Genomic DNA, 22,990 nt, shown 5'->3' with positions numbered 1-22,990 from the left:
TAAATCCCCAATAAATTCTAAATAAATTCTCAATAAATTCCCAATAAATTCCCAATAAATTCCCAATAAACTCTCAATAAATTCCTCATAAATCCACAATAAATTACCAATAAATTCCCAATAAATCCCCAATAAATCCCCAATAAATTCCCAATAAATCCCCAATAAATTCCCCATAAATCCCCAATAAATTCCCAATAAATCCCCAATAAATCCCCAATAAATTCCCAATGAATCCCCAATAAATCCCCAATAAATTCTCAATAAATCCCCAATAAACTCCCAATAAATCCTCAATAAATCCCCAATAAATTCCCCATAAATCCCCAATAAATCCCCAATAAATCCCCAACAAATTCCCAATAAATCCCCAATAAATTCCCCATAAATTCCCAATAAATCACCAATAAATTCCCATTAAATTCTAAATAAATTCCCATTAAATTCTGAATAAATCCCCAATAAATTCCCAATAAATCCCCAATAAATCCCCAATAAATCCCCAATAAATCCCCAATAAATTCCCAATAAATCCCCAATAAATCCCCCATAAATCCCCACGATTTCCCCTCTATTTCCCCTATAGATTTATGTTAAATAGGGCCGTATACATTTGTCATAGACCCCCCTGTGGCTGTGCCAGGCCGTGTGGGGCACCCCGGGCACGGCGCAGCCCCCGAGAGCCCCCCGGGCCCACAGCGACTTCAGGCCGAAGGAATCTCTCAGGAACACCTGGGGATGGGCAAAAATCAATGTTAGAGATGCTAAAAATATCCTAAAAATGTCCTGGAATTATCCTGAAATTACCACAAAAATATCCCAAAAATATCCTGAAATTATCTTGGAAATATCACAGAAAAATCAAAAAAATATCCTGGAATTATCCCCAAATTATCCCTAAATTATCCTGAAATTATCCTGGAAATATCACAGAAATATCCTGAAATTATTCCCAAAATACCCTGAAATTATCCTGAAAATATCCTGGAAATATCACAAAAATATCCTGAATTTATCCTAGAAATATCACAATAATATTCTAAAAATATCCTGAATTTATCCCAAAATATCCTAGAATTATACCCAAAATATCCCATAAATATCCTGAAATTATCCTGAAAATATCCCAAAAATATCACAAAAATATCCTGAAATTATCCTGGAAATACCACAAAAATATCACAAAAATATCCTGAAAATATCCTTTAAATATCCTAAAAATATCCTAAAAATATCCTAGAATTATCCTCAAAATATCCTGAACTTATCCCAAAATACCCTGAAATTATCACAAAAATATCCTGAAATTATCCTGATAATACCATAAAAATATCCCAAAATATCCTGGAATTATCCCCAAAATATCCTGAATTTATCCCAAAATATCCTGAAATTATCCTGAAATTATCCTGAAAACATCCTGAAATTATCTCCAAAATATCCTGAAATTATCCCAAAATATCCCCAAATTATTCTGAAATTATCCTGGAGATATCACAGAAATATCCTGGAAATATTCTGGAATTATCCTGAAATTATCCCAAAAAATATCCTGAAATTATCCTGAAAATATCACAAAAAATATCCTGAAATTATCCCCAAAATACCCTGAAATTATCCTGAAAATATCCTGGAAATATCACAAAAATATCCTATAAGTATCCTGAAATTATCCTGAAAATAGCCCCAAAATATCCTGAAATTATCCTGATAATACCACAAAAATATCCCAAAAATAACCTGAAATTATCCTGAAAATATCCCAAAAATATCCTGAAATTATCCTGGAAATAACACAAAAACATCACAAAAATATCCTGGAATTATCACAAAAATATCCCATAAATATCTCCAAAATATCCTGAAATTATCTTGAAACTATCCTGAAACTATCACAAAAATATCCTGAAATTATCCCAAAAATATCCCAAAAATATCCTCAAATATACTAAAATTATCCTAAAAATGTCCCAAAATATCCCCAAAATATCCTGAAAATATCCCAAAAATATCCTGGAATTATCCTGAAAATATCACAAAAATATCCTGGAATTATCACAGAAATATCCCCAAAATATCCTAAAAATATCCTGAAAATATCCCAAAAATATCCTGTAATTATCCTGCAAATATCACAAAAATATCATAAAAATATCCTGAATTTATCCCAAAACATCCTGAAAATATCACAAAAATATCCTGAAAATATCCCCAAAATATCCTAAAAATATCCTGGAATTATCCCAAAAATATCCTGGAATTATCCCCAAATTATCATCAAAATATCCTGAAATTATCCTGAAAATATCACAAAAATATCCCCAAAATATCCTGAAATTATCCCCAAAATATCCTAAAATTATCACAAAAATATCCCCAAAATATCCTGAAATTATTCTGAAATTACCCTAAAAATGTGCTGGGTCCCAACCCCAAATTTTTTGCACAAAATCCCAATTTTTTTGTTCCAAATCCCAAATTTTTATTTTCAAATCCCAAATTTTTGGTTCCCATTCCCAAATTTTTATTTTTAAATCCCAATTTATTTTGTTCCCAACCCCAAATTTTTATTTCCAACTCCCAAATTTTTATTTCCAAACCCCAAATTTTGGACCCCAACCCCAATTTCGGTTCCAAATCCCAATTTGTTGATTCCCAACCCCTATTAATTGGTTCCCAATTCCAAATTTTTATTTCCAAATTCCCAAATTTTTATTTTCAAATCCCAAATTTTTATTTCCAAATCCCAAATTTTAAGATCCCAATCCCAAATTTTTGGTTCCCAATTCCAAATTTTTGGTTCCAAATCCCAAATTTCAGGATCCCAATCCCAATTTCAAGTTCCCAATCCCAAATTTTTATTTCCAAACCCCAAATTTTATTTCCAAATCCCAAATTTTTTGATTCCCAACCCCAAATTTTATTTCCAAATCCCAATTTTTTTGATCCCAACCCCAAATTTTTATTTCCAAATCCCAATTTTTTGGTTTATACTCCCAATTTTTTGTTTCCAAATCCCAAATTTTTGTTCCCAACCCCAAATTTTTATTTCCAAAATCCCAAATTCTTGGTTCCAAATCCCAATTTTTTGGATCCCAACCCCAAATTTCAGGTTCCCATTCCCAAATTTTTGGATCCCAATCCCAATTTTTTCATTCCCAACCCCAATTTTTTATTTCCAAACTCCCAAATTTTTATTTCCAAATCCCAATTTTTGGACCCCAACCCCAATTTTGGTTCCAAATCCCAATTTTTTGATTCCCAACCCCAATTTATTGGTTCCCAATTCCACATTTTATTTCCAAATTCCCAAATTTTTATTTTCAAATCCCAAATTTTTATTTCCAAATTCCCAATTTTTTGGTCCAAAACATCAATTTTTTGGTTCAAATTCCTGGTTTTTTGTTCCCAAATCCCAATTTTTTGGTTCCCAACCCCAATTTTTTATTTCCAACCCCAAATTTTTGATCCCAATCCCAAATTTCATTTCCAAATTCCCAAATTTTTGGATCCCAACCCCAAATTTTTATTTCCAAATCCCAATTTTTTGGTTCAAACTCCCATTTTGTTGTTTCCAAATCCCAAATTTTTGTTCCCAACCCCAAATTTTTATTTCCAAATTCCCAAATTCTTGGTTCCAAATCCCAATTTTTTGATTCCAAATCCCAATTTCCTGGTTCCCAACCCCAAATTTTGGTTCCAAACCCCAAATTTTATTTCCAAATTCCCGTTTTTTATTTCCAAATCCCAATATTTTGATTCAAACACCCAAATTTTTGTTCCCAACCCCAAATCCTTGGTTCCAAATCCCAAATTTTTTTGATTCCCAACCCCAAATTTTGTCTCCTAAATCCCAATTTTTTTTGTTCCCAACCCCAAATTTTTATTTCCAACCCCAAATTTTTGATCCCAATCCCAAATTTTATTTCCAAATTCCCAATTTTTTTGTTCCAAACCCCAAATCTTGGTTCAAGCTCCCATTTTTTTGATTCCAAATCCCAAATTTTTTTGATCCCAATCCCAAATTTCATTTCCAAATTCCCAAATTTTTGGATCCCAACCCCAAATTTTTATTTCCAAATCCCAATTTTTTGGTTCAAACTCCCATTTTGTTGTTTCCAAATCCCAAATTTTTGTTCCCAACCCCAAATTTTTATTTCCAACTCCCAAATTTTTATTTCCAAACCCCAAAATTTTGGTTCCCAACCCCAATTTCGGTTCCAAATCCCAATTTTTTGATTCCCAACCTCAATTTATTGGTTCCCAATTCCACATTTTATTTCCAAATTCCCAAATTTTTATTTTCAAACCCCAATTTTTGGTTCCCAAATCCCAAATTTTTGGATCCCAACCCCAAAAATTTGGATCCCAAATCCCAAATTTGGTTCCCAACCCCAAATTTTTATTTCCAAATTCCCAAATTTTTGGATCCCAACCCCAAATTTTTATTTCCAAATCCCAATTTTTTGGTTCAAACTCCCATTTTTTTGTTTCCAAATCCCAAACTTTGGATCCCAATCCCAAATTTTTGTTTCCAACCCCAAATTTTTATTTCCAACTCCCAAATTTTTATTTCCAAACCCCAAAATTTTGGTTCCCAACCCCAATTTCGGTTCCAACCCCAATTTTTTGATTCCCGACCCCAATTTATCGGTTCCCAATTCCACATTTTATTTCCAAATTCCCAAATTTTTATTTTCAAATCCCAAATTTTGGTTCCAAATCGCCAAATTTTGGGTTCAAACTGCCGAATTTTTGGATCCCAACCCCAAATTTCGGGTTTCCAAGTCCTGATTTTTATTCCCAACCCAAATTTCGGGTTCCAAATCCCAAATTTCAAAGTCCTCAATCCAAATTTTGGGTTCCAAATCCCAAATTCTTGGTTCCAAATCCCAATTTTTTGGATTTCAACCCCAAATTTTGAAGTCCCAATACCCAATTTCGGGATCCCAACCCCAATTTTTTTGATCCCAGCCCCAAATTTTGGTTCCAAATCCCAAATTTTTGATTCCAAATCCCAAACTTTTGGATCCCAACCCCAAAAATTTGGATCCCAAATCCCAAATTTGGTTCCCAATCTCAAATTTTTATTTCCAAATCCCAATTTTTTTGATCCCAACCCCAAATTTTATTTCCAAATTCCCAAATTTTTGGATCCCAACCCCAAATTTTTATTTCCAAATCCCAATTTTTTGGTTCAAACTCCCATTTTGTTGTTTCCAAATCCCAAATTTTTGGATCCCAAATCCCAAATTTTATTTCCTAAATCCCCAATTTCGGTTCCCAACCCCAAATTTTTGTTCCCAACTCCAAATTTCAGGATCCCAATCCCGATTTCGAGTTCCCAATCCCAAATTTTTATTTCCAAATCCCAAATTTTTGGATCCCAACCCCAAATTTTGGCTCCAAATCCCAAATTTTTTTATTCCAAATCCCAAATTTTTGGATCCCAACCCCAAAAATTTGGATCCCAAATCCCAAATTTGGTTCCCAATCTCAAATTTTTATTTCCAAATCCCAATTTTTTTTGATCCCAACCCCAAATTTTTATTTCCAAATCCCAATTTTTTGGTTTAAACTCCCATTTTTTTGTTTCCAAATCCCAAATTTTTGTTCCCAACCCCAAATTTTTATTTCCAACTCCCAAATTTTTATTTCCAAACCCCAAAATTTTGGTTCCCAACCCCAATTTCGGTTCCAAATCCCAATTTTTTGATTCCCAACCCCAATTTATTGGTTCCCAATTCCACATTTTATTTCCAAATTCCCAAATTTTTATTTTCAAATCCCAAATTTTTGGTTCCCAACCCCAAATTTTTATTTCCAAATTCCCATTTTTTTTATTTCCCAATCCCATTTTTTTATTCCCAAACCCCAATTTTTAGGATCCCAAATCCCAATTTTTTTTTTCAACCCCAAATTTTATTCCCAAATCCCAAATGTTTATTTCCAAATTCCCAATTTTTTATTTCCCAACCCCAAATTTTTATTTCCAAACTCCCAAATTTTTATTTTCAAACCCCAATTTTTGGTTCCCAAATCCAAATTTCGGATCCCAAATCCCAAATTTCAAAGTCCCAATCCCAATTTTTTGGTTCAAAATCCCAAATTTTTGGATCCCAACCCCAAATTTTTGGTTCAAACTCCCAAATTTCGGGTTGCCAACCCCAAATTTTTTGTTCCCAACCCCAAATTTTTATTTTAAAATCCCAAATTTTTGATTGCCAATCCCAAATTTTGGTTCCAAATCCCCTTTTTTTTATTCCAAATCCCAAATTTTTGGATCCCAACCCCAAATTTTTATTTCCAAATCCCAATTTTTTTTTCCCAACCCCAAATTTTTTATTCCAAATACCCATTTTTTTATTTCCAAATCCCAAATTTTTGATTCCCAATCCCAAATTTTGGTTCCCAACCCCAAATTTTTACTTCCAAATCCCAAATTTTGGTTCCAAATCCCATTTTTTTAATTTCCAAATCCCAATTTTTTGGATCCCAACCCCAAATTTTTATTTCCAAATTCCCAATTTTTTATTCCCAAATCCCAATTTTTTATTTCCCAAACCCCAATTTTTAGGATCCCAAATCCCAATTTTTTTTCCCAACCCCAAATTTTATTTCCAAATCCCATTTTTTAATTTCCAAATCCCAAATTTTTGATTCCCAATCCCAAATTTTGGTTCCCAACCCCAAATTTTTATTTCCAAATTCCCAAATTCTTGGTTCCAAATCCCAATTTTTTGATTCCCAACCCCAATTTTTTATTTCCAAATTCCCAAATTTTTATTTTCAAACCCCAATTTTTGGTTCCCAAATCCAAATTTCGGATCCCAAATTTCAAAGTCCCAATCCCAATTTTTTGGTTCAAATTCCCAAATTTTTGGATCCCAACCCCAAATTTTGGTTCCAAATCCCAAATTTTTTTATTCCAAATCCCAAATTTTTGGATCCCAAGCCCAAAAATTTGGATCCCAAATCCCAAATTTGGTTCCCAATCTCAAATTTTTATTTCCAAATCCCAATTTTTTTGATCCCAACCCCAAATTTTATTTCCAACCCCAAATTTTTGGATCCCAACCCCAAATTTTTATTTCCAAATCCCAATTTTTTGGTTCAAACTCCCATTTTGTTGTTTCCAAATCCCAAACTTTGGATCCCAATCCCAAATTTTTGTTTCCAACTCCCAAATTTTTATTTCCAAACCCCAAATTTTGGTTCCCAACCCCAATTTTTTGATTCCCAACCCCAATTTATTGGTTCCCAATTCCACATTTTATTTCCAAATTCCCAAATTTTTATTTCCAAATCCCAAATTTTAAGATCCCAATCCCAAATTTTTGGTTCCAAATCCCAAATTTTTTTATTCCAAATCCCAAACTTTTGGATCCCAACCCCAAAAATTTGGATCCCAAATCCCAAATTTGGTTCCCAATCTCAAATTTTTATTTCCAAATCCCAAATTTTTTTGATCCCAACCCCAAATTTTATTTCCAAATTCCCAAATTTTTGGATCCCAACCCCAAATTTTTATTTCCAAATCATAATTTTTTGGTTCAAACTCCCATTTTGTTGTTTCCAAATCCCAAATTTTTGTTCCCAACCCCAAATTTTTATTTCCAAACCCCAAAATTTTGGTTCCCAACCCCAATTTCGGTTCCAAATCCCAATTTTTTGATTCCCAACCCCTATTTATTGGTTCCCAATTCCAAATTTTTATTTCCAAATTCCCAAATTTTTATTTTCAAACCCCAATTTTTGGTTCCCAAATCCCAATTTCGGATCCCAAATCCCAAATTTCAAAGTCCCAAATCCCAATTTTTTGGTTCAAAATCCCAAATTTTTGGATCCCAACCCCAAATTTTTGGTTCAAACTCCCAAATTTCGGGTTGCCAACCCCAAATTTTTTGTTCCCAACCCCAAATTTTTATTTTAAAATCCCAAATTTCTCTTCCCAACCCCAAATTTCAGGTTCCCACTCCCAAATTTCGAATTCCAAACCCCAATTTTTGGTTCCCAACCCCAAATTTTTATTTCCAAATTCCCATTTTTTATTTCTCAACCCCAAATTTTTATTTCCAACCCCAAATTTTTTGTTTCCCAACCCCAAATTTTGTTCCCAACCCCAAATTTTTTATTCCAAATACCCAAATTTTTATTTCCAAATCCCAAATTTTAAGATCCCAATCCCAAATTTTTGGATCCCAACCCCAAATTTTTATTTCCAAATCCCAACTTTTTGGTTCAAACTCCCATTTTTTTGGTTCCAAATCCCAAATTTTTGTTCCCAACCCCAAATTTTTATTTTCAAGTCCCAAATTTTTATTTCCAAACCCCAAAATTTTGGATCCCAACCCCAATTTCGGTTCCAAATCCCAATTTGTTGATTCCCAACCCCAATTTATTGGTTCCCAATTCCACATTTTATTTCCAAATTCCCAAATTTTTATTTTCAAATCCCAAATTTTGGTTCCAAATCGCCAAATTTTTGGATCCCAACTCCAAATTTCGGGTTTCCAACTCCTAATTTTTATTCCCAACCCAAATTTTTGGTTCCAAATCCCAAATTCTTGGTTCCAAATCCCAATTTTTTGGTTTAAACTCCCATTTTTATGTTTCCAAATCCCAAATTTTTGGATCCCAACCCCAAATTTTTATTTCCAACTCCCAAATTTTTATTTCCAAACCCCAAATTTTGGACCCCAACCCCAATTTCGGTTCCAAATCCCAATTTGTTGATTCCCAACCCCAATTTATTGGTTCCCAATTCCAAATTTTTATTTCCAAATTCCCAAATTTTTATTTTCAAACCCCAATTTTTGGTTCCCAAATCCCAATTTCAGATCCCAAATCCCAAATTTCAAAGTCCCAATCCCAATTTTTTGGTTCCAAATCCCAAATTTTTGGATCCCAACCCCAAATTTTTGGTTCAAACTCCCAAATTTTGGGTTGCCAACCCCAAATTTTTTGTTCCCAACCCCAAATTTTTATTTTAAAATCCCAAATTTTTGTTCCCAACCCCAAATTTCAGGATCCCAATCCCAATTTCGAGTTCCCAATCCCAAATTTTTATTTCCAAACCCCAAATTTTATTTCCAAATTCCCAAATTTTTATTTCCAAATCCCAATTTTTTGGTCCAAAACATCCATTTTTTGGTTCAAATTCCTCTTTTTTTGTTCCCAAATCCCAATTTTTTGGTTCCCAACCCCAAATTTTTATTTCCAACCCCAAATTTTTGATCCCAATCCCAAATTTTATTTCCAAATTCCCAATTTTTTGGATCCCAACCCCAAATTTTTTATTCCAAATACCCATTTTTTAATTTCCAAATCCCAAATTTTTGATTCCCAATCCCAAATTTTATTTCCCAACCCCAAATTTTTATTTCCAACCCCAAATTTTGGTTCCAAATCCCCTTTTTTAATTTCCAAATCCCAATTTTTTGGTTCCAAATCCCAATTTTTTGGATCCCAACCCCAAATTTTTATTTCCCAATCCCATTTTTTTATTTCCCAAACCCCAATTTTTAGGATCCCAAATCCCAATTTTTTTTTCCAACCCCAAATTTTATTTCCAAATCCCAAATGTTTATTTCCAAATCCCAATTTTTTATTTCCAAATCCCAATTTTTTATTCCCAATTTCCCCTCACCGGCTGCGCCTCCATGTCCCGAACCGTCTCGTTGGCGTCGTAAAAACCAAAAAGGCTGCGGAAAATTCGGGAAAATTCGGGAAAATTTGAGTTTTTTGGGGAAAATTTTTTGAGGATTTTTTGGGGATTTTGGGGGGTGATTTGGGGAATTTTTTTGGGATTTTTTTGGATTTTTTTGGGGAATTTTTGGGGATTTTTTGGATTTTTTTTTGATTTTTTGGGGTAATTTTGGGGATTTTTTGGGGCTTTTTTTTTATTTTTTGGGGGGATTTTTTGGGGTTAATTTGGGGTTTTTTTGGGGTGATTTTGGGGATTTTTGCGGGAATTTTGGGGATTTTTTTTCATTTTTTGGGGATTTTTTGGGCTGAATTTGGGGTTTTTTGGGGGAGATTTTGGGGATTTTGGGGGGAATTTTGGGGGGAATTTGGGTTTTTTGGGGGGAATTTTTTGAGGATTTTTTTTTGGTTTTTGGGGGTGATTTGGGGATTTTTTTGGGATTTTTTTGGGATTTTTTTGGATTTTTTGGGGTGATTTTGGGGTGATTTTGGGGATTTTTGGGGGAATTTTGGGGATTTTTTGGGGTGATTTTTGAGATTTTTTGGGGAGATTTTGGGGATTTTGGGGGAGATTTTGGGGTGAATTTGGGTTTTTTGGGGGGAATTTTGTTGAGGATTTTTTTGGGTTTTTTGGGGGTGATTTGGGGATTTTTTTTTTTTTGGGGGGATTTTTTTGGGATTTTTTGGGGGAACTTTTGGGGATTTTTTGGGATTTTTTGGGGATTTTTGGGGGTGATTTTTTGGGGTTTTTTTGGGAGACTTTGGGGATTTTTTGGGGGGAGATTTTGAGGTGATTTTGAGATTTTTTTGGGGTGATTTGGGGGGATTTTGGGAGGGATTTTTTGGGGTGAATTTGGGGTTTTTTGGGGTGATTTTGAGGTTTTTTTGGGGGAGATTTCACGGATTTTTTGGGGATTTTTTTGGGTGTTTTGGGGGAATTTGGGGTTTTTTTGGGCAGTGATTTTGGGGTTCTTTTGGGGGGGAAATTTTGGTGATTTTGGGGGGGATTTATGGGATTTGGTTTGGATTTTTTGGGGATTTTTTGGGGAGATTTTGGGATGAATTTGGGATATTTTTGGGTGATTTTGGGATGCATTTTTGGGACGTTTTTGGGCTATTTTTGGGATAAATTTGGGATATTTTTGCGCTGATTTTGAGACATTTTTGAGCTGTTTTGGGGGTGATTTTGGGACATTTTTGGGGTAATTTTGGTACTTTCTTGGGCTATTTTTGGGACATTTTTCGGGTGATTTTGGGGTGTTTTTTGGGCCATTTTTGGGGTGATTTTGGGGTGATTTTGGGACATTCTTGGGACATATTTGGGCTGTTTTTTGGGCCATTTTTGGGGTGTTTTTGGGGTGATTTTGGGCCATTTCTGGGATGTTTTTTGGCTCCCACCTGCTCTGCCAGGGCGTGATGACGCCGTCGTCGGGGCCCCCAATCAACACCAGGCGCTGGATCCGCAGCAGGTTCCGCTTCCACTCTGCAAAGTTGGGGACAATTCCGGGGTTTTTGGGGAATTTGGGATTTTTGGGATTTTTTGGGATTTTTTGGTATTTTTTTGGGGTTTTTTTGGGGATTTTTTTGGGATTTTTTGAGGATTTTTTTGAGGTTTTTGGGGGGATTTTTAGGGATTTTTGGGATTTTTTGAGGATTTTTTGGGGGTTTTTTGGGGGTTTTTTGGGGGATTTTTAGGGATTTTTTTGAGGATTTTTTGGGGATTTTTTGGGGATTTTTTTAAGATTTTTAGGGGTTTTTTGGGGTTTTTAGGGGATTTTTTTGGGATTTTTTTTGGTATTTTTGGGGATTTTTTTCTGGATTTTTTTGGGATTTTTGGGGATTTTTTGGGGATTTTTGGGGTTTTTTTTGGGGATTTTTTGGGATTTTTTGGGGATTTTTTTGGATTTTTTGGGGATTTTTTTGGGATTTTTTGGGGATTTTTCGGGGATTTTTTGGGATTTTTTTGGGATTTTTTTTTTTTTTTTTTGGGGATTTTTTGGGTTTTTTGGGGGTTTTTTGGGGGATTTTTAGGGATTTTTTGGGGTTTTTTTTGGGATTTTTTTTATTTTTTGGGGATTTTTTGGGGATTTTTTTAAGATTTTTTAGGGTTTTTTTTGGGTTTTTAGGGGATTTTTTTGGGATTTTTTTTTGTATTTTTGGAGGATTTTTTGGGATTTTTTTTGAGGATTTTTTGGGATTTTTTGGGGGATTTTTGGGGGATTTTTTGGGATTTTTTTGAGAATTTTTTGGGGATTTTTTGGGGTTTTTTTAGGGGTTTTTTTGGGATTTTTGGGGGGTTTTTTGGGTTTTTTGGGATTAACAGCACCTCTTAATTAACACTGGATCCTCCCCCAATTAACACAGACTCTCTTAATTAACACCAGACCCACGTAATTAACAGGGACCCCACTAATTAACAGCAGAACCCCCTAATTAACACAGGTCCCCCTAATTAACACCAGATTTTGGGGATTTTTTGGGCATTTTTTGGGATTTTTTTGGGTATTTTTGAAGATTTTTTGAGATTTTTTGGGATTTTTGGGGGATTTTTTTGGGATTTTTTTTTAAACTTTTTTTTTTATTTTTTTTGGGATTTTTTGGGATTTTTTAGGGGATTTTTTAGGGGTTTTTGGGCATTTTTTGTTTCATTTTTGGAAGATTTTTAGGAGACTTTTTGGGATAATTTGGGGATTTTTTGGGGATTTTTGGGAGTTTTTGGGGATTTTTTGGAGGATTTTTGGGGAGATTTTTTTTTTCGATTCTTGTGGGATTTTTGGGGAATTTTTTGGGGATTTTTTGGGGATTTTTAAATTTTATTTTTTTTCGATTTTTGAGGATTTTTTGGAGATTTTTTGGGATTTTTTGGGGGATTTTTTGGGGATTTTTTTGGGGGGTGTTTTGGGATTAACAGCACTCCTTAATTAACATTGGACCCCTTAATTAACAATGAACCCCACCCCAATTAACAGCACACTCTTAATTAACACCAGACCTCCCTAATTAGCACCAGACCCCCCTAATTAACACCAGATTTTGGGGATTTTTTCAGGATTTTTTGGAATTTTTTGGGGATTTTTGGAGATTTTTTGGGATTTTTTGGGGATTATTTTGGGATTTTTGGGGGGATTTTTTGGGGATTTTTTTTGAAGATTTTTTGGAGGATTTTTAGGGGTATTTTTTGGAGGATATTTGGGGGGATTTTTTTTCAATTTTTGGGGGATTTTGGGGGAATTTTTTTGGGATTTTTTTGGAATTCTTAATTTTTTTTTATTTTTAGGGATTTTTTGGAGATTTTTTGGGATTTTTTTGGGGATTTTTTGGGGATTTTTTTTTGGGGGTGTTTTGGGATTAACAGCACTCTTTAATTAACATTGGACCCCCTAATTAACAATGAACCCCACCCCAATTAACAGCACCCTCTTAATTAACACCAGACCCCCCTAATTAACACCAGATTTTGGGGATTTTTTCAGGATTTTTTGGGGATTTTTGGGGGTTTTTTTGGAGATTTTTTGGGATTTTTTTGGGGATTTTTTGGAGGATATTTGAGGGGATTTTTTTTCGATTTTTGTGGGATTTTTGGGGAATTTTTTGGGGGATTTTTTTCAGATTTTTAAATTTTTTTTTTTCGATTTTTGGGGATATTTTGGAGATTTTTTGGGATTTTTTGGGGGATTTTTTTGGGATTTTTTGGAGATTTTTTGGGATTTTTTGGGGGGATTTTTTTGGGATTTTTTTTTATTATTGGAGGGATTTTTTTGATTTTTGGGATTTTTTGTATTTTTGGGATTTTTTGGCGATTTTTTTGGGATTTTTTTGGGTTTTTCTGGACCCACCTGAGGCGTTGGGGTGCAGCCTCTCGTCGTTGAGCAGCGCCAGGAAATCGCTGCTGTTCAGGTACAGCTCCCGGTGGTGAGGGTCTGGAAAAAAAAATATTGGGGATTTTTGGGGTGTTTGGGATTTTTGGGATTTTTTGGGGATTTTTTGGGATTTTTTGAGGATTTTTTGGGGATTTTTTGGGGATTTTTTGGGGAATTTCGGGGATTTTTTTGGGATTTTTTTGAGGATTTTTTGGGATTTCTTGGGGATTTATTGGGGATTTTTTGGGATTTTTTGGGCATTTTTTGGGATTTTTTGGGGATTTTTTGGGGATTTTTTGGGGATTTTTTGGGGATTTTTTGGGATTTTTTGGGGATTTTTTTGGGATTTTTTAGGGATTTGTTTGGGGATTTTTTGGGATTTTTTTGGGATTTCTTGGGGGTTTTTTTAGAATTTTTTTGGGATTTTTTGGGGGATTTTTTTCGTATTTTTGGGGGATTTTTGGGGATTTTTATGGATTTTTTTGGGGATTTTTTGGGGTTTTTTTGAGGATTTTTTTGGAGAATTTTTGGGGGATTTTTTGGGGATTTTGGGGGAATTTTGGGGAATTTTAAGGAATTTTTGGGGAATTTTGGGGGATTTTTTTTGGATTTTTGGGGAATTTTTTTGAGAATTTTTTAGGGATTTTTTGGGATTTTTTGGGGATTTTTGGGGATTTCTTGGGGATGTTTTGGGGATTTTTTGAGATTTTTTGGAGAATTTTGGGGGATTTTGGGGGATTTTTGGGGATTTTGGGGATTTTTTTGGGAATTTTTAGGAATTATTTGGGAATTTTGGGGGATTTTTTGAGATTTTTTTTAAATTTTTTCGGAATTTTTGGGGCTTTTTTGGGGATTTTTTGGAGAATTTTTGGGGGATTTTTGGGGATTTTTGGGGGATTTTTTTGAGGATTTTTTAGGGGAATTTTGGGGATTTTGTGGGGGGGGTTTTAGGATTTTTTTTGGGATTTTTTTGGGATTATTTAGAGTTTTTGGTATTTTTTGGGGGGGTGGGGATTTTTTTGGGGTGGAATTTTTTGGATTTTTAGGGTTTTTTTGGGGTTTTTTTGGGGATTTTTGGGGGCATTTTTTTTTATTTTGGGGTATTTTTGGGGGGATTTTTTTCGATATTTCTGGGGATATTTTTAGGATATTTTTTTGATATTTTGGGGATATTTTTATGATATTTTGGGGATATTTTTAGGGTGATTTTGGGATATTTTTAGGATTTTTTTTTCTATTTTTTGTGATATTTTTGTGATATTTTTATGATATATTTTAGATATTTTTTAGATATTTTGGGGATAATTTTGGGGTGATTTGAGGATGTTTTTGTCACCATTCCAGTAGTTGCAGATGGACACTCCCTGGCCCAGGGGGGTGTAGCACAGTCGGTATAAATTGGATTTCATGTGCCTGGGGAAAAGCCACTTCAGGTAATCGGTGTCTGGGTCACAAACAGAAAAATTCAGTTCAAAATATAAAACAAAAAACAGCAAAATTCAGTTCAAAATATAAAAAAATAATTCCCAAATTCAGCCCAAAATTTAAAAAAAAATTCCCAAATTCAGCCCAAAATTTAAAAAAAATCCCCAAAAAAATCCCCAAATTCAGCACAAAACACAAAAAAATAATTCCCAAATTCAGCCCAAAATTAAAAAAAAAATCCCCAAAAAAATCCCCAAATTCAGCACAAAACACAAAAAAATAATTCCCAAATTCAGCCCAAAATACAAAAAAATAATTCCCAAATAAATCCCAAATTCAGCACAAAATACAAAACAAAATATTCCCAAATTCAGCCCAAAATACAAAATAAAAACAGCAAAATTCAGCCCAAAATACAAAAAAATAATTCCCAAATAAATCCCAAATTCAGCACAAAATATACAAAAAAATATCCCAGCCCACCCCAGAAATATCCCTAAAAAATCCCCAAAAAATCCCAACAACAAAAAAAAAAATCCCCAAAAAATCCCCAAAAAATCCCAAAAAAATCCCCAAAAATCCCCCAAAAATCACCAAAAAAATCCCCGTAAAATCACAAAAAAATCACAAAAAATCACAAAAAAAGCCAAAAAATTCCCCAAAAATCCCCCCAAACTCCCCAAAAATCCCCCAAAAAATCCCAAAAAATCACAAAAAAAATCACAAAAAAATCACCAAAAAATCACCAAAAAATCACCAAAAAAAGCACCAAAAAAGAAAAACATTTCCCAAAAAATCAAAAACAAATCTAAATAATCCTGAAGAAAATCCCCAAAGAATCCCAAAAAAATTTTTAAAAATCCTCAAAAAATTACCCAAAAAATAAAAAAAAAATCCCCCATAAAATAAAAAAAATCACAAAAAAAATCCTAAAAAATTCACCAAAAAATCACAAAAAAATGTCCAAAAAAATCACAAAAATCACAAAAAATCACCAAAAAAATCCAAAAATAATCTAAAAAATATCCCAAAAAAATCCCTAAAAATCCCCAAAAATCCCCAAACCCCCCAGAAACCCCAAAACCCAAAATCCCCCAAATTTCCCCCAAATTTCCCCATCTCACCCCCGTACTGCCCCATCTGCGGCGCCGCCAGGGAGATGAAGCAATGAAAAAAAAACCAAAAAAATCAAAAAAAAAAATCCCAAAAAAAAACCCCAAAAAATCCCAAAAATTCAAAAAAAAATCTCAAAAAAAAATCTAAAAATCCACAGAAAATCCACCAAAAAAAATTTTAAAAATCACCAAAAAAATCACAAAAAAATACAAAAAATCACAAAAAAATACAAAAAATCACAAAAAAATTACAAAAAAAAATCTGAAAAAATAAAAAAAAAATCCAAAAACATCCCCCAAAAAATCCCCAAAAATCAAAAAAAATCCCAAAAAAATCCCCAAAAAAATCCTAAAAAATCCCCCCAAAAATCCCAAACAATTCCCAAATTTTTAAAAAAATGAAAAAAAAATCCAAAAAAAATCCCAAAAAATCCCCCAAAAAATCCCCCAAAAAATCCCAAAAAATCACCAAAAAATCCCCAAAAAATCCCCAAAAAATCAAAAAAAATCCCAAAAAATCCCTAAAAAATAAAAAAATCCAAAAAAATCCCCCGAAAATCTCAAAAAAAATTCCAAAAAAAATCCCCAAAAAATCCCCAAAAAAATCCCAAAAAAATCCCCAAAAAAATCCCAAAAAATCCCAAAAAATTACAAAAAAAATTACAAAAAAAATTTTAAAAATACCGAAAAAAATCCGAAAAAAATCCAAAAAAAATCCAAAAAAAATCCGAAAAAAATCCAAAAAAATCCTAAAAAAAATCCTAAAAAAATCCCAAAAAAATCCCAAAAAATCCCCAAATCCCAAAACCCCCAAAATCCCCCAAAATCCCCAGAATTTGCCCCCAATCTCACCCCCGTACTGCCCCATCTGCGGCGCCGCCAGGGAGATGAAGCTCCGCACGTTGTGGTCGGGGGTCGTGGCCAGCAGGGCCCGGCAGATCAGCCCCCCTAAAGTGGGGAGGGGGCTTCAGGGACGGGGTCCCAGAGCCCCCAAAAATCCCCTCTGAATTTGGGGAGGGGGCTTCAGGGGAGGGGTCTCAGAGTCTCAAAAATCCCTCCCTGAATTTGGGGAGGGGTCCCAGAACCCCCAAATCCCCACCCCTGAAATTGGGGAGGGGTCCCAGGGGTCCCAAATCCCCACCTAAATTTGGGGAGGGGGCTTCAGGGAGGGGTCCCAGAGCCCCCAAAAATCCCTCCCTGAATTTGGGGAGGGGTCTCAGAGTCTCAAAAATCCCACGCTGAATTTGGGGAGGGGTCCCAGAGCCCCCAAAAACCCCTCCATGAATTTGGGGAGGGGTCCCAGAGCCTCAAAATTCCCCCTAAATTGGGGAGGGGGTTCCAGGGGAGGGGTCCCAGAGCCCCCAAAAATCTCCTCTGAAATTGGGGAGGGGTCCTAGAGCCTCAAAATCCCCCCCTGAATTTGGGGAGGGGTCCCCAGAACTCTGAATGCTCCCCCTGAAATTGGGGAGGGGGCTTCAGGGGAGGGGTCCTAGAGTCTCAAAAATCCCCTCTGAAATTGGGGAGGGGTCCCACAGCCCCAAATCCCCCCAGGACCCCCCCAAAAAAAACCAAAAAAAACCCCAAAACCGGGACCCCCAAATTCCTCCCCAAAATAATTTGGGACCCCTGGGACCCCTCCCCAAAAAGATTTCAGACCCCTAGGACCCCTCCCCATTAATCCAGGACCCCCAGGACCCCTCCCCATTGATCCAGGACCCCTCCTCATGACCCCAGGACCTTTCTTCATTGCCCCAGGACCCCTCAGGACCCCTCCCCATCCCTGGGACCCCTCCCCATGACCCAGAGACCCCTCCCCATTAATCCAGGACCCCTCCCCATGACCCAGGACCCCTCCCCATTAATCCAGGACCCCCAGAGACCCCTCCTCATGAACCTGAGACCACTCCCCATTAATCCAGGACCCCTCCTCATGACCCCAGAGACTCTTCCCCATAGCCCCAAGACCCCTCCCCATCCCTGGGACCTTTCCCCATGCACTCAGGACCCCCTGGGACCCCTCCCCATGAATCCAGGACCCCCAGAGACCCCTCCCCATTAATCCAAGACCCCTCCCCACACTCACCCTGGCTGTACCCCAGCAGATGGACCCCATCTGCAGCGTTGGCCATGATTGGGGCCAGGGCCTGCCTGAACCCTGGGACCCCCTGGGACCCCTCCCCATGACCCAGAGACCCCTCCCCATGAACCCAGGACCTTGTGAGACCCCTCCCCATTAATCCAAGACCCCTCCCCATCACCCTGAGACCCTCCTCATGACCCAGAGACCCCTCCCCATGAACCCAGGACCTTGTGAGACCACTCCCCATTAATCCAAGACCCCTCCCCATCACCCTGAGACCCTCCTCATGACCCCAGGACCTTTCCCCATTGCCCCAGGACCCCCTGGGACCCCTCCCCATGACCCAGAGACCCCTCCCCATTATTCCAGGACCCACCTTGGCTGTACCCCAGCAGATGGACCCCATCTGCAGCGTTGGCCATGATTGGGGCCAGGGCCTGCCTGAACCCTGGGACCCCCTGGGACCCCCTGGGACCCCCTGGGACCCCTCCCCATGACACAGAGACCCCTCCCCATGACCCAGAGACCCCTCCCCATTATTCCAGGACCCACCTTGGCTGTACCCCAGCAGATGGACCCCATCTGCAGCGTTGGCCATGATTGGGGCCAGGGCCTGTCTGAACCCTGGGACCCCCTGGGACCCCCTGGGACCCCCTGGGACCCCTCCCCATGACCCAGAGACCCCTCCCCATTAAACCAGGACCCTGTGAGACCCCTCCCCATTAATCCAGGACCCCGTCAGACCCCTCCCCATGACCCAGAGACCCCTCCCCATTAATCCAGGACCCTTTGAGACCACTCCCCATTAATCCAGGACCCCCTGGGACCCCTCCCCATGACCCAGAGACCCCGTCCCATGAACCCAGGACCCCTCCCCACTCCTGGGACATCTCCCCATGTACTCAGGATCCCCTGGGACCCCCTGGGACCCCTCCCCATGACCCAGAGACCCCTCCCCATTATTCCAGGACCCCTCCCCACACTCACCCTGGCTGTAGCCCAGCAGATGGACCCCATCTGCAGCGTTGGCCATGATTGGGGCCAGGGCCTGCCTGAACCCTGGGACCCCCTGGGACCCCCTGGGACCCCTCCCCATGACCCAGAGACCCCTCCCCATTAATCCCTGAGCTCACCTTGGCTGTACCCCAGCAGATGGACCCCATTGACTGCATTGGCCATGATTGGGGCCAGGGCCTGTCTGAACCCTGGGACCCCCTGGGACCCCCTGGGACCCCCTGGGACCCCCTGGGACCCCTCCCCATCACCCAGAGACCCCTCCCCATCACCCAGAGACCCCTCCCCATGATTCCAGGACCCACCTTGGCTGTAGCCCAGCAGATGGACCCCATCTGCAGCGTTGGCCATGATTGGGGCCAGGGCCTGTCTGAACCCTGGGACCCCCTGGGACCCCCAGAGACCCCTCCCCATGAACCTGAGACCACTCCCCATCACCCAGAGACCCCTCCCCATGACCCAGAGACCCCTCCCCACAATTCCAGGACCCCTCCCCACACTCACCCTGGCTGTACCCCAGCAGATGGACCCCATTGACTGCATTTGCCATGATTGGGGCCAGGGCCTGCCTGAACCCGGCCACCTGCAGCCACAGCGGCCGCAGCGACGCCCCCCGGTCAAAGAGATCCAGCACGGTCACCTCGGTGCCTGGGTGGCTCTGGGGGGGACAAAGGGACACCAAAAATGGGGAAAAATTAAAAAAAAATTTTTAAAAAATCCTCCCAAAAAAATCCGCAAAAAATTCCCCCAAAAATCTGCAAAAAATCCCCAAAAAATAAAAAAAAAATCCCAAAAAAATCCCAAAACATCTCTCCAAAAACTCCCAAAAAAATCCCAAAAAATCTCTCCAAAAACTCCCAAAATATCTCGAATATATCCCTAAAAATTCCCAAAAAAATCCCCAAAAAATAAAAAAAATCCAAAAATAAAAAAAATCCTAAAAAATCCCCAAAAAATCCCCCCCCAAAAATCAAAAAAAAATCCCAAGAAAATAAAAAATACTCCTAACAATCCTCTCAAAAATCCCAAAAAAAATCCCAAAAAAATCCCCAAAAAATCCCAAAAAAATCCCTAAAAAATCCCTAAAAATCCCCCAAAAATCCCAGAAATCCCCAGTTCATGAGGGCCCCAAAAATGGGGGGAAAGGACCCCAAAAATGAGATTAGGGACCCCAAAACTGGGTCAGGGTCAAAGAGATCCAGCACGGTCACCTCGGTGCCTGGGTGGCTCTGGGGGGGACAAAAATGGATGAGGGAACCCAAAAATGTGATCAGGGAGGCAGAAAATCAAAAAAAAAAATTTTAAAAAAATCCCCCCAAAAAATCTCCCAAAAAATCCCCCAAAAAATCCCAAAAAAATGCCCCAAAAAACAAAAAAATCGCTCCAAAAAATCCCCAAAATATTAAAAAAAAATCCCCCAAAACATCTCCAAAATATCCCCAAAAAAATCCCCCCAAAATCCAAAAAAAATCCTCAAAAAATCCCAAAAAAATCCCCAAAAAATCCCCAAAATATCGCCAAAAAATAAAAAAAAAAAAACCCTAAAAAATCCCTAAAAAATCCCCAAAAAATCCCCAAAATATTAAAAAAAAAAATCCCCCAAAAAATTCCGAAAAAATCCCCCCCAAAAATCCCCAAAAAATCCCAAGAAAATAATAAAAAAAATCTCTAACAATCCTCCCAAAAATCCCTCAAAAATCCCAAAAAAATCCCTAAAAAATCCCCAAAAAATCCCCAAAAAATCCCAAAACATCCCCAAAAAACCCCTAAAAAATCTTCAAAAAATCCCCAAAATTTCCCAAAAAATCCCAAAAAAATCCCAAAAAAATCCCAAAAAAATCCCAAAAAAAATATCAAAAACATACCCAAAACCACCCCTTAAAAATCCTCAAAAAATAAAAAAAAATCCCTAAAAAATTTAAAAATATAAAAAAAAAATCCCCCAAAAATCCCTTAAAAAATCCAAAAAAATCCCCAGGTGAAGGGGACCCCAAAACTGGGTCAAAGAGATCCAGCACGGTCACCTCGGTGCCTGGGTGGCTCTGGGGGGGACAAAGGGACACCAAAAATGGGCTGAGAGATGCAGAAAATGAAAAAAAAAATCCCCCAAAAAATAAAAAAAAAACCCCACAAAAATTTAAAAAAAAAAAAATCCCTCAAAATATCCCAAAAAAAACCAAAAAAATCCCCAAAATATTTTTTAAAAATCCCCAAAAAATCCCAAAATAATCCCTCCAAAAAATCCCAAAAAATCTCAAAAATATCCTTAAAAATTCCCCAAAAAATCCCCCCCCCAAAAAAAAAAATTCCCAAAAATCCCCAAAATGTCCCAAAAAATTTTTAAAAATCCCCCAAAAAATAAAAAAAAACCTCCCCAAAATCCAAAAAAAAAAAAAAAAAAAAATCCCCAAAATTTTTTTTTAAAAATCAAAAAAATCCCCAATATTCCCCAAAAAAATCCTCAAAAAAAAAAAAAAAAAATCCAAAAAAATCCAAAACATCCCCCCAAAAAATCCCCCCCCCAAAAAAAAAAATTCCCCAGGCCAAGGGGGTCTAAAATGGGATCAGGGACCCCAAAAATGGGGTCGGGATTTTGGGGGGATTTTTGGGGTTTTTTGATGTGATTTTGGGAATATTTTTGGGGTGATTCTTGGGATATTGAATATTTTGGGGTGAATTTAGGGTGATTTTTAGGTTGGTTTTGGGGTGATTTTGGGATATTTCAGAGATATTTCAAGGATATTTCAGGGATATTTTGAAGTGATTTTTTGGATATTTTTGGGATTTTTTGGGGATATTTTTTGGGTATTTTTGGGGTATTTTTGGGGTATTTTTGGGCCATTTTTGGGCCATTTTTGGTCTGTTTTGGGGGATATTTCAGGGATATTTTGGGGTGATTTGGGGATATTTTATGGATATTTTTGGGACATTTTTGGGCTATTTTTGGGACAATTTTGGTCTTTTTTTGGGGATATTTCAGTGATATTTTGAGGCTATTTCAGGGACATTTTTGTGCCATTTTTGGTCTGTTTTTGGGGATATTCCAGGGATATTTTAGGTGATTTTGGGCTATTTTATGGACATTTTTGGGACATTTTTAGGACATTTTTGGGCCATTTTGGGGGGATATTTCAACGATATTTCAGGGATATTTCAGGGATATTTTGGGTTATTTTTGGGTATTTTTTGGGATATTTCAGGGATATTTCAGGGATATTTTCGGGGTATTTTATGGATATTTTGGGGCTATTTTGGGCCATTTTTGGGGCTATTTCAGGGATATTTTTGTGCCATTTTTGGGCCATTTTTGGGGTGATTTTAGGCCATTTTGGGGTGATTTTGGGCCATTTTTGGGGTGATTTTGTGCCATTTTTGGGGTGATTTTGGGGCATTTTTGGGGTGATTTTGTGCCATTTTTGGGGTGATTTTGGGCCATTTTTGGGGTGATTTCGGGCCATTTTTGGGGTGATTTTTGTGCCATTTTTGGGGATATTTTTGTGCCATTTTTGGGGTGATTTTTGGGCCATTTTTGGGGGTGATTTTGGGCCATTTTTGGGGATATTTTTGGGCCATTTTTGGGGATATTTTTGGGCCATTTTGGGGATATTTTTGGGCCATTTTGGGGATATTTTTGGGCCATTTTTGGGAGGTTTTTGGGCCATTTTTAGGGTGATTTTTGGCAGTTTTTGGGGCTATTTTCAGGCCGTTTTTGGGGTGATTTTGGGCAGTTTTGGGCCATTTTTGGGGTGATTTTTGTGCCATTTTTGGTCCATTTTTGTGCCATTTTTGGG

General features: G+C 37.5%; 1 protein-coding gene across 1 annotated transcript; it reads right to left on the bottom strand.

The window, feature by feature from the left end:
* Positions 1–572: 572 nt before the first annotated feature.
* Positions 573–19,857, bottom strand: PPT2 (palmitoyl-protein thioesterase 2; the record flags this gene model as incomplete). The annotated part of the gene is made up of 7 exons (XM_033086796.1): positions 573–732; positions 9,650–9,704; positions 11,104–11,188; positions 13,542–13,625; positions 14,902–15,009; positions 16,958–17,053; positions 19,704–19,857. Coding segments are annotated over 7 exons (726 nt in total), but the record flags the coding sequence as incomplete, so codon positions are not given.
* Positions 19,858–22,990: the final 3,133 nt, after the last annotated feature.

The sequence above is a fragment of the Catharus ustulatus genome, unplaced genomic scaffold, assembly GCF_009819885.2.
Source record: "Catharus ustulatus isolate bCatUst1 unplaced genomic scaffold, bCatUst1.pri.v2 scaffold_150_arrow_ctg1, whole genome shotgun sequence".
Lineage (NCBI taxonomy): Eukaryota > Metazoa > Chordata > Aves > Passeriformes > Turdidae > Catharus > Catharus ustulatus.
Note: the sequence above shows the minus strand (reverse complement) of the source record. Positions and strands in the feature narration are given on the sequence as shown.